Source organism: Ascaphus truei, chromosome 10 (assembly GCF_040206685.1).
Source record: "Ascaphus truei isolate aAscTru1 chromosome 10, aAscTru1.hap1, whole genome shotgun sequence".
Classification (NCBI taxonomy): domain Eukaryota; kingdom Metazoa; phylum Chordata; class Amphibia; order Anura; family Ascaphidae; genus Ascaphus; species Ascaphus truei.
In genome coordinates this window covers 44,874,538-44,886,695 of record NC_134492.1, presented here as the reverse complement: position 1 = coordinate 44,886,695, position 12,158 = coordinate 44,874,538, and the positions used below count along the sequence as shown (strand labels likewise).

The 12,158-nt window shown below is 43.2% G+C and overlaps 1 protein-coding gene across 1 annotated transcript in view; it reads left to right on the top strand.

Annotated features, from left to right (window-relative positions):
* LOC142503924 (regulator of G-protein signaling 21-like) overlaps window positions 1-12,158 on the top strand; it is a 101,004-nt gene that overhangs the window by 48,868 nt on the left and 39,978 nt on the right. Inside the window, exon 3 of the mRNA XM_075616858.1 lies at window positions 7,144-7,310. Within this exon, the coding sequence (XP_075472973.1) occupies window positions 7,144-7,310 (167 nt within the window). The remainder of the gene's footprint in view (window positions 1-7,143; window positions 7,311-12,158) is intronic.

Below are 12,158 nucleotides of genomic sequence, written 5' to 3'. Positions count from 1 at the left end.
CTGGTATTCGGGGCTTTCTGCATACCGTGATAGCAACTCTGTCAAAAATGGCGATTTAAAAACCCTGGCAATTTTTTCTATCGGAGCTTAGTGCATAGGCCCCATAGTTTGAAAAGCTATGGATTGGGTGCGAAGTTTTGGAAGGGATCTTATAGAAAAACAGATATTGAATATGCATTTAGATGTAATCTGTTAGCCTAGTGTGTCTTCATTTGTTAGGTTAGGTTGTGAATTAGAGGGTAGTTATTATGTGTATTTGTGTTTACCAATGGGGTGTGGTGTCTTGTAAATATTTGTAAGCTCCATTTTTGGAGTGGGTTTTGCATGAGAAGACAAGGTTGAAAAAGGTTTTTCATTATTTGGATGATATATGTTTATTGGTCCAGCAGATTCTGGGGTTTGTGAGACGTTATTATTTGAGCTTCAGGAATTGGCTAGTGAATTTGGGATACCATTGGCTCATGGTAAAACGGAGGGGCAGACAAAGGTCTTTTAGAGTACCGAACACACACTGAATTGAAATACTGGTGTTTTTAAATAAATAAAGCTCTTAAAACTGCAGGGAGTCATTCCGCTGGCTTCCAACGTCACACAAAGTGTTATTGGGTTGACAAGTCTAAGGCACCATATGAGTGATGGGGTATGGTGTCAGACCTAATAGGATCAAAAGTTGAACCTATACAACTTATTTTATTCAGGACAACTCTAGCAGTGTGAGCTTAACCAGCTAATGGCTAGCAACTCTTTCACAGTATACTTAGTTTTGGCCTGTTCTTCTCATTGAGTGCTCATACTTGTAAAATGCCCTTTACCCTCTTCTGGGATAGAGAAGCATATCTGATAAGCATTCTTGTGCCATAAGACACCTTCTGGCATGGGAAGATACCTTACAGTCCATTTATTTGAATAGGCTGTAATGTATTCAGACACCAAAGAGGCCTATGGTAGAACACTGCTTAGCAAATATTTCCCACTGTATTTATCCTTTATAAGATTAGAAGTACTAAATCAAATCATAAGCTCACATTGTTATAGTATTTTCTCTCTGCATCTGCTTGATTTGCTGTGCTTTACAGTCCCTTGTTTTTACTTGTGTGTGTCAGAAAACATATGTTTTATTTAATCTCACCTGGCCTCAGTAACTCACAGCCCTCAGTACATATTATTACTTTGTGCTTGAAGTGCTTTCAAGGTTATAATAACAAAATAGATATCCCATGGAGGTATGTTGTTAGTAGACAGCGTACATTGTGAGGTATCAACTGGTTTAGCTCACACTGCTAGAGCTGTGGCGTAAAAAAACAGTGGTTGTGGGTTTTAGTCCTGTTCGGTCTGACCGTTCCAGTCAATAGGTTAATGCATTAGTCTTATCAACTCTATATAGTTGGTATGGAAATCCATTTAGGAAATTTAAGTATACCATTAGCCTATCTCCCAATGTAACGCCTGTATGCCCGCAGACCAAGCTAGACCCCAGTACTGAGGTGGGAACGGTATGATACTACACACCCACAGTAGTGGGAGCCAGCCCGGAGTGTGGTATAGAGTTGCTGGGCCTGTTGGAAGAGTTGTTAGTGTTTACTTGCAACGCTTGGGGAATGTCCGTGAGAATAGTCGTGTCCGTTTGCCAATGTTCGGGGATCCAGCGGGTAGAATCGTCAGAGGGAAAGCCAGGTCCTAGGAAACCAGAGGTCAGCGGAGTCGTATGTGGAGCAGGGTTCAAAGGGATACCAGAGATAAGAGTCCAGGGTAAGCAGGGGTCAAAGCCAGGGAAATCCAAAGTAACTCAGGAGCAGGTAATCACAGGAGCACAGAGGGAGCACAGCATAGGTCAAGTACACACAGGGAAACAGGAACTATGCAGAGCGAGGAAGAGGTGGACAGACAGGAATTATAAAGGAAGGTGCACCAATGACAGAGAGGGGAGGAGTAGAGAGAGAAGTGGGTCTATTTTGATCTGGTTAAAAACTGATTGGCCGGCGAAGCCGGACAATTCAGTTGATCAGCAATTCTACTTGTTGCCAAGTAGAACAAAGAAAAACCAGTCAAACAAATATATAAATGAAACCAACAAGTGCACTGTAAAAAGTGCACTTAAAACAGAAGGGTTAATTCAAAAGAACCCATGAAGGGGGATACCGAGCAGAGCACCTCGCCTAACGCCCATTGGGAGGCAAACTCTGAAACCGTCCCAGTGGACTCGGCGTACGAATACTCTGCCTGAATACGGGAGTGCACCAGCGCCCGGAACATGACCACGATGTTCGTTGGGACCCCCCCCTCCAAACACTGCTTCCTGGTTCTACAAATGACTACCTTAGCCAATGCCAAGAGCAGGTTGACTAGGAGATCCCTAGGCTTATTGTCTCGGGACACTGGGCAACAAAAATAAAAAGATGAGGGGAAAAATGCAGCCAGAACTGCAGGAGAAGGCTCCTCAAGGTGGATAAGAGGGGCTGCAGTCTGGCGCAGTTCAAATAAATGTGATACATGGACTCCCGCTCGCCACAGAAGGGACAGGCGGCGAGGAAGTCCGTGAAATGTGCCAAATACTCTCCTGTATTCAGTGCACTGTGGAGGACCATCCAACTCAAATCCCCGACGGGACGGGGAACCAAACCTGAATAGAGTTCCTTCCACCGTGGTCTCTCGCCCTCGTTCGCAGGAAATATCCACCTCCAGATAGTATCAGGGCGGGTGACAAGGGCGAGGTAGTGCACTATATGGAGCACTAGAGAATACAGGACTTTCCTCGGCATGCCGCGGAAACATGCCGGGGACATATCCCCCAACCTGCTGAGGTTGGGGGAGAGAGGAGCCCGAGGCGGTTGCCGTGGCTTTGGTTCCATGCAAAGATCCGGAGAGCTGAAGTTGATAGGTTGACAAGGCTCTCCGGTCTGCAATACCCCCTCAATGAAGGTGCGTGAGTCGGGTGGATGGCATCTTTAATCTCCCGGATCAAACGATGAGGGACGCGGGCAGTACACAGACCCATACGGGACGCGAGCACCTCTGCCCTTACCCAGTCTTGCTGCTCATAGTCCAGGAGATCCCCGACTCTGGTCACCTGCGCCAGGATTAGCCGGCGGCAAATAGAGGGTGAATCCAACATCTGAGCCCCCACTGCCGGATTATACAGCAGGGGCTCGGCGAGGAAATCAACCCCCACCGCCTGGTCACCCCACACTGATGAGACCCATCAAGGTCGAAACAGCTGTCTGTGGGTGGTTTTCTGGGTATGCACCTTAACCCTGGCTGTGCTCAAAGCTGTGACCATGCAGCAAGCTTAAGCCTATAGGGAACCATGTTAAAAATGGTTTTTGAGGCAAAAAGTGACACTGTGTGCTCATTTGCATGTCATTTCCCAGAATCCCTTGCTGCAGTGGAAGTGCTGTATGCTGGGTGATAATGGGGAAAGGCGGGGTTGCAGACCTGCCTAAGACATGCAGATGAGCATACAGTTGTATTTGCATATTTGTTTTCCTGTGGAGGGTTTTTGTCACTTTTTTTACTCACCATAACTTAACTCAGTATTATGGTATATATATATATATATATATATATATATATATATATATATATATATATATATATATATATATATATATATATATATATATATATATATATATATATATATATATATATATATATAAAGAAACTTATAAAGTAGCACCAACATAATGTGTTAAATTTGAAGTGACCTAATAAAAAATTATAAGAACAATACAGTAGGTGAGTGTAGTGAAAATATAATACACAATAGTATAATACTAAAATCCCCCCTTTGAGAAAGTCACCCGAGTGCGAAGAAACGCGTCAGGGAGCTTCATTACGCAATACGCATTGACACCATGTCATCACGTCATTACGCAAGCGCACGATAAGGCCGGATCAAGCGCGGGACATTTTGCGGCCGATTACAACTGGGGAATCGTTTTTTTATTGAAATTTGGACTTATGTGAAGATCCTAGGTGTCTCAAGGTTCCTCAGCGGTCCACTGTTTGTTTACACCACAGAGTGGGATCTGGTGTGGATTTCGGACGCAGAGCTTCCTGTTAGGCGGTGATAATTATTCACAATTGCACATTTTATATTTACCCTTGTGAGTGAATTTCTTCCCTCTCCCTCCTTTCCCATCATTAAATGTACTTTTTTACGTTATGGGGCGTGCGCGCTCTCTTCTCTTTCTCCTCTAATATATATATATATATAAATATATATATATATACATACTAGCAGAGAGACCCGGCGTTGCCCGGGATGTAATGTTCCTGCCTCTCTCTCCTCTCCCCTCCCCCCTCTCTCTCTTTCCCTGTCTCCCCCTCCCTCTCTTTCCCCCTCTCCCATCTCTCTCTCTTCCTCTGTCTCCCCCCCTCTCTCTCTCTCTTCCCCCCTCTCTCTCTCTCTCTCTCTCTTCCCCTGTCTACCCCCTCTCTGTTTGTCCCCCGTTCTCATCAATCCAGCTCCCCCCCTCCTTTACAGGTCCGCTCCCTCCCCCTTCCCAATTACCGGTCCCCCAACCCCTTTCCAGCTCCGTCCCCCCCTCCTTTACAGCTTCATGCAGTGTGTGTGTGTGTGTGTGTGCGCGTCAGTTGGTGTGTGTGTGCGCGTCAGTCAGTGTGTGTGTGTGTGTGCGTCAGTCAGTGTGTGTGTGCGTCAGTCAGTGTAAGTGTGTGTGTCAGTCAGTGTATGTGTGTGTGTCAGTCAGTGTATGTGTGTGTGTCAGTCAGTGTATGTGTGTGTGTCAGTCAGTGTGTGTGTGTGTGTGTGCGCGTCAGTCAGTGTGTGTGCATCAGTCAGTGTGTGTGTGTGTGTGTGTCAGTGTGTGTGTGTGTCAGTCAGTGTATGTGTGTGTGTCAGTCAGTGTACTGCTGCGGCCAAGTTTATTCGAGCATTTGCCCGTTCTTGGCCGCAGCAGTAGCCTGGCGCACGCCCGAGAGTGACGGGCGCGCGCCGAAGCAGCGGAAGAGCGCCCTCCGATCGGGGTGCTCTCCCTACCGCTGCCGGGTCCGCCGGGTCCCCCGGAACCCCCTGCCGCTGTCCCGCGATCGCGGGACACCAGGGCTCCCTCGGGGAGCCCCTGGACGCGCGTGCAGGGGGCGCACGCTCCCGAAGACGCGTGACCGCGCGTTTATGACGCGCGGCACGCCGAGGGGCGGCCACTAGCAAGCCGGGAAATCTCCCGGCTTGCGGATCTGGCCGCAGTGCGATAAACTGTGTCGCCACTGTATGTGTGTGTGTGTGCGCGTGCCTGTCTGTTGTGCGCGTCAGTGTGTGTGTGTGCGCATCAGTCAGTGTGTGTGTGCGCATCAGTCAGTGTGTGTGTGTGTGCATCAGTCAGTGTGTGTGTGCGCGTCAGTCAGTGTGTGTGTGTGTGCACGAGTCAGTCAGTGTGTGTGTGCGCATCAGTCAGTGTGTGTGTGTGCGTCAGTCAGTGTGTGTGTGTGCATCAGTCAGTGTGTGTGTTTGTGTGTGTGTCAGTCAGTGTATGTGTGTGTGTCAGTCAGTGTATGTGTGTGTGTCAGTCAGTGTGTTTGTGTGTGCGCGTCAGTCAGTGTGTGTGTGTTTGTGTGTGTCTGTGTGCACATGCCTGTGTGTGTGTGTGTGTGTGCGCGTCAGTGTGTGTGTGTGCGCGTCAGTCAGTGTGTGTGTGTGCGTCAGCCAGTGTGTGTGTGTGTGTCAGTCAGTGTGTGTGTGTGTGTGTGTGTGCGTTAGTCAGTGTGTGTGTGTGTGCGTCAGTCAGTGTGTGTGTGTGTGTCAGTGTGTGTGTGCGTCAGTCAGTGTGTGTGTGCGTCAGTCAGTGTGTGTGTGCATCAGTCAGTGTGTGTGTGCGTCAGTCAGTGTGTGTATGTGTGCGTCAGTCAGTGTATGTGTGTGTGTCAGTCAGTGGGTGTGTGTGTGCACGTCATTCAGTGTGTGTGTGTGTGTGTGCACGCACCAGTCTGTGTGTGCGCATCAGTGTGTGTGTGTGCGCATAAGTCAGTGTGTGGGCGCATCAGTCAGTGGGTGTGTGTGTGCGCGCCAGTCTGTGTTTGTGTGTGCGTCAGTCAGTGTGTGTGTGTGTGCGTCAGTCAGTGTGTGTGTCAGTCAGTGTGTGTGCGCGTCAGTCAGTGTGTGTGCATCAGTCAGTGTGTGTGTGCGTCAGTCAGTGTGTGTGCGTCAGTCAGTGTGTGTGTGTGTGTCAGTGTGTGTGTTTGTCAGTGAGTGTATGTGTGTGCGTCAGTCAGTGTGTGTGCGCGTCAGTCAGTGTGTGTGTGCGTCAGTCAGTGTGTGTGTGCGTCAGTCAGTGTGTGTGCGTCAGTCAGTGTGTGTGTGTGTCAGTCAGTGTATGTGTGTGTGTCAGTCAGTGTGTGTGTGTGCGCGTCAGTCAGTGGTGTGTGTGTGCACGCCAGTCTGTGTGCGCGCGTCAGTGTGTGTGTTTGTGTGTGCGCGTCAGTCAGTGGGTGTGTTTGTCAGTCTGTGTTTGTGTGTCAGTCAGTGTGTGTGTGTGTTTCAGACAGGCAGTTCGTGTTGCAGTTCGTGTGTCAGTCAGTTTGTTGTTGTTGTTGTGTGCCCCCCCACCCCTCTGCTTTTTCCTCTGCCCTGTCGCGAAGGGGGTTGGGGGGTGGTTGTTGATACCTGGAACACTTTTCTGGAGTCTCTCAAAACCGGCTCCTGTCTAAGTTCTCTCAAGACTTCCACTGTTTCCTACTTTAATTATGTTTGTAACTGTAAAATGTAATGTCAGCTTATTATTTTGTACCAAGGAGAGGTAACACTCAATGTATTATATATATTATAAATAAAAATAAATAATAAATAGCCTGTGAATGTAATTTTGTGAGTTTGCTCATTTGCATACCCAACTTGTATATCACATGTAATGACACAGGCAAGAAACAAATCACATAAATAAAAGTTTGCATATGGTTTGTACATGCAAAACTCGCTTAATAAATAGGTTAAGATGCAAATCCATGCTATTATCACAGTTTAATTAATGACCAATCTTTTTCCTTACACAGAAAACTGACAGATATATCCTATGGGAAATTGTAAATAGTGTCTGCTTCCCCTTGGAATACAGCAGGTAAATTGACAACTATGGGACTGACTGATTGATCTTTAAAATATGTGGGTTATTCTTTGTTTCTCTTTAGATGGTCTGGCTGCCTTTAGCGCATTCTTGAAATCAGAATTTAGTGATGAAAACCTAGAGTTTTGGTTGGCCTGTGAGGACCTCAAGAATACCAAGACCAACCCTGAAATTGTCTCAAAAGTCAACAAAATATATTGTGAGTTTATCCACACTGAAGCTCCAAGACAGGTAAACAGTTCATTATGTATTGTATTTATTTATTTGTACATTATTGGAATAAGCGTACAGTGAAAGATTTCAAGAAGCTTGGTATAAATGAATTCCAAATCGGAGAAATGTAGATAAATGTAGGGAGGTTTTTTTTTTTGTTGAGGGGGACGTACAATCCCCATAGTTATCTAAACAGGTTCATATATGTTGATACTAAAAAAATCTGGCTGCTGAGACCTTGAACAAAGTAAGAAAAAAACAACTTTCTCATTTGCCACACTAAGTATATACTACAGCTTACAGTAGCAGCACTGTAAATTAACAAATACTTTCCCACAAACGGTGTGCAGTAATTTTATATAGTTGTAATAAAGTTGGAATGCATCTTTTAAATTTGGGTTTGTTATATGTGATAACAACTTACTATCACTGGCCTATAAGTATGTAATGTGCATTCTATATTATCCTTGCAATCAAGAAGTGAAGAAAAACGTAGCTTCTCAACCTATAATCCTTTGTGCATTGCAAAAGAACCTTTAGACAATACAATACTCCTGGTGAACTGGGATGGGACCTCAATTTGGTGTTGTTTGCATATAGTGGCTCTGCATTGCCACCATAGATGGTGCTAGTTTAATTCTGTAGAGTCCCTCCTGTCATAATTTGTCATACATTCAAGAACAGGTAGAGGACAAGAATGGGTAGAGAAAGGTTATCGGAAGAAAAGATTCTGCGGTTTGCTTCATGACAGAGATGTTTATTAGCTTACACGGTACAATATATGTTGTGTATCTGTATGTGTGTGTGTACATTTCATTATACATGTATGTTTATGTGTTTGGGTGAGTATGTATTGTATGCATGGATTGTGCACATGTGTATTTATATGCGTCTGTGTGAATACACGAGTATATGTGTCTATGTAAAATGTATAGTTGTTAGTATACTATATGTAGATGTGCAAAACTGTATTTGTGTATGCAAGTTTTGTACACCAATGTATGTGTGTTTGTTTCTAAATATATAGTCTGTCTGCATATGTGTGTAAGACTGTTTAATATAATTGAATATGCTATGTTCTGTTTATGTAAGTAAATGTGGCTGGGCATGTACTATATGTTTTTGTGTCCGCTTGTGTGTGTGTTTATAAGTGTATTATTAATTTGAGAGTAACTAACTTATCACAACTGCACCTTATTTTACTTATTGCTTCTGTGTTAAATAGTAAAAAGAATCATACAGTAGTACTTATTGCAGTATGATAGTTGTTCTATGGTAAGCTTGAACTTAGCTGTCTTTCTAAATAGATCCTCATCTCCCTTCTGTCTTTTGCCTCTAAACTACTTGTACGCCTTATATTTCTCTTGTTTAATTCTCTATACTCTCCTAGATCCTCTACAATCTGGCTTCTGCACTGATCACTCCACTGAAACAGCCCTCACCAAAATAACTAATGGCTAGAGATGAGTGACATTTTTGAGTGGATTTGAATCCACTTCGGATTTGCCGGTTCCTTTGGCCCGGAGATATCGGTGAATCTGTCCCAAAAAAGAGCAATCCATAATGGTGGCTTAAAGTGTCCCAATTAAAAAAAAAATAAGTTTGAAGAACGGGGTCTCTGGAGCCAAACAGCATTAATTTTTGCTCCGGGGACCCCTTGCTTCCTGAGATACAAACATTTTTAATGTCCCAGTCACGTGGGCCTAAGGAAGCTGTGACTGGGACATCTAAACTACAGAGAGACACCAACAGCACCTATGAAGGTGTGCATCTCGGGAAACAGGGAGTCCAGGAGTTAAAAATGAATGGGGTTCAGCTCTGGAGATACCTTGCTTCAAACCTATTAATACATACACATATATATATTATATATATATATATATATATATATATATATATATATATATATATATATATATATATATATATATATTTTTATCACCTACTCCATACTAACATTAACCTTGTCTTTCCTATGTATATTATGGCAATTATAATTGGATGTTTTGAGTCAAAGTAGTACACCGGGCTTCAGATGTATGCTTGAGGCCAAGTCTGACAAAATATGGTTTAAATCCACTGTATACAATGGTTTAATGGCGTTAGTAAAACATGTGACCAATACCTTTAATTTTCTATGCAATGCTGCTTGTTACTAATTGGCATAAGTTTAGGGAGATTAATGGTATTCCCATAATAAATACACAGTACAGTAAGTGGAAGGCAATACCTCTATTTGTCATGTGGGGGAATACCAATTCCAGTCCTGGCTTTCAGTCTCCCTTACTGCAACAGACTGCTTAAATAATCAAAGCTAAGCTATGCCTTTAAATATCAGATACTTCCCAGTCTACATTGCTAGCATTAAAATCAGAATGTCACGCTAGTCCACACTGTATCATGCTTTCAGCGTAACTCTGAATCATCCATGCCTACTACCCAAATCTTGTTCTCTTGGGGCTTTATCTTACTATGTTTGCATTACGTTTACTCAGTCCAGCATGTTGCCTGCATGTGGCCTCCCCAGGGCTGACAAGCATCACTTCATGCCCAGTTCCTCTCGTTTTGCTCTGAGCATGATGCTTCCAGCCACCCACTCTCTCCTGGCTCTCGGCATGACACCCCACGGCATCCTCTCTCTCCTTGCTGTATAAGCTGTTCCACACCCATCAACTTTCCCATGTGCTGCCAAGCTTCACTCTTGAACCTGGTTACTGCTGTGGGCATGCATTGCTGTCCTGCGAGTCTTTTTAAGGTCCATTACATTCCTACACTGTAACATCCTTAAGTATTCCAAGAGGATTGGCCACACTGCTGCCACTGTTTCTTATAGTTCCTCCTGTATGCTGTTGTGCGGTCCTTTTGACTTTAAATTGTTGGCCTCGCTAGCTGCCGTAGACTGATTAATTAATTCTAGCTGAGCTATACCTTCAAATATCAAACACTTCCCAGTTCCAATTGCTAGCAGTAAAATCAGAATCCACCACCCACCCTGCTTCCTCCTCCTTTTCATACTTCCTTCTCCTTCGTGTGGGCCTCTTACCTCAGCCCATATCTTCTACGTCATTGCAGTAAAGCCAAAGTTCCTAACCCTATAACGTGCTACAAATCATTACCAATATGTGAGCAACTGTTACCAATCCATTATATACGTTCACACACAACAAAAGACACTAAGAGACGCAGTATAGTTCCTATTCTATGTATTTGTTATTTGTTTTACATCCATTTTTCTTCAACAAACTACTACTGTACATTGGAGAAATATATATATATATATTTATATCATAGAAAAAGAACAAAAAGCACTCCGTAATAATAGTGGGTGCAGATCCTGTAATGAAGAATAAGCAATATGATACCGTTTGGAAACGAAATCAGCAGGCAGCACTCCAGAATTGAACAAACAAGTGTATTGGTTTTGTGCTTATTTTTTCAATACACTTGTTTGTTCAATTCTGGAGTGCTGCCTGCTGATTTCGTTTCCAAACAGAATCATATATATATATATATATATATATATATATATATATATATATATATATATATATATATATATATATATATATATATTGTTATTGGGAGCCATTTTTTTTTTAAATGCCTATTTAGGTTTTTGTAATCAATGCAATCTAGTCCTGAATTGTATGCAACATTCCTTGTTCAGCTCTAAAGGAGATTATATCAGGTGGACTATATAGTGTGGTCCTCATAACTTGTCCATTGCGATCATTTTAGTACCAGAAATTGAATCAATGGACTAGTTTAAAGTGTGTCATTAATGTCCTAATTGTTTTATTATTTTTAATTGTATATGCAAATGAACCTTGTTATAAATACTGTGGGGTTACAACCAATGGGTAGCCCCTGAAGAAGTCATCATAGATGACGAAACGCATAGGGCGTGGCTAAAGCAGAGGAGGCACTATTCCCACTGAGAGCTACATTGCGGATTGAGAGAAACGCAGATTTTGAGAGGCTCAGCCAAACAGAACAGTGGATACATCTTTGGTTCCCTTGGTGGTGCAGCAGCTAGAAGCAGGCAAGCGAGGGCTCGGTTTCCTGGAGGGATTTCCGTTTTGCGGGACACCAGACCGGGTGAACGTCACTTCCGGTAGAAGGAGACCGCGCATGAGAAGACACCATTGCTGGCCCGGACGCTACCACTGGCTTATGAGGGCCTATCTCATAACTGCATTTTAATACCGTTACACTTGTGAGTGGGCATTTATCTGTTTTTAATGTTCCATAAAACTATTGTTATACTTTAATGCACTAGGTGTGCGCCTGTTTTCTTTTCTTTTTTCTTATATATATATATATATATATATAGTTATTGGGAGCCATTTTTTTTTTAAATGCCTATTTAGGTTTTTGTAATCAATGCAATCTAGTCCTGAATTGTATGCAACATTCCTTGTTCAGCTCTAAAGGAGATTATACAGTATCAGGTGGACTATATACATGGCATTGCTCAACTGCTCATACCTGTTCAGGGTGCTGGGTTGATGCAGGCTGAGCTTGGATATGCATATAGAATAAGGATGGGCGCCAGGAGATTTTGTAGTACTTACCTAAAAAACTGCATAGCTGCCGGTCAATTCGTTCTCCGTCTATTGATCGGCAAAGTTTGGCGACATCTTTAAATATGGGGAATGTAAATCGTTGCTATAGGAACAAGCATGCTTGTTAAAATAGAATACAAGAAAATTGGTCTTTCAAAGTTGTTTTTTTTTTTAAACAGAAAATGCTAAAAGTATTTTTTCTCACTAGAGAACTGATTTATTAAAAAAAAAAAACACACATGCAGGATATTGCATGAACTGCAGCTTCAAAGGGTCCGGATATTTGAATATAAATGTTCCG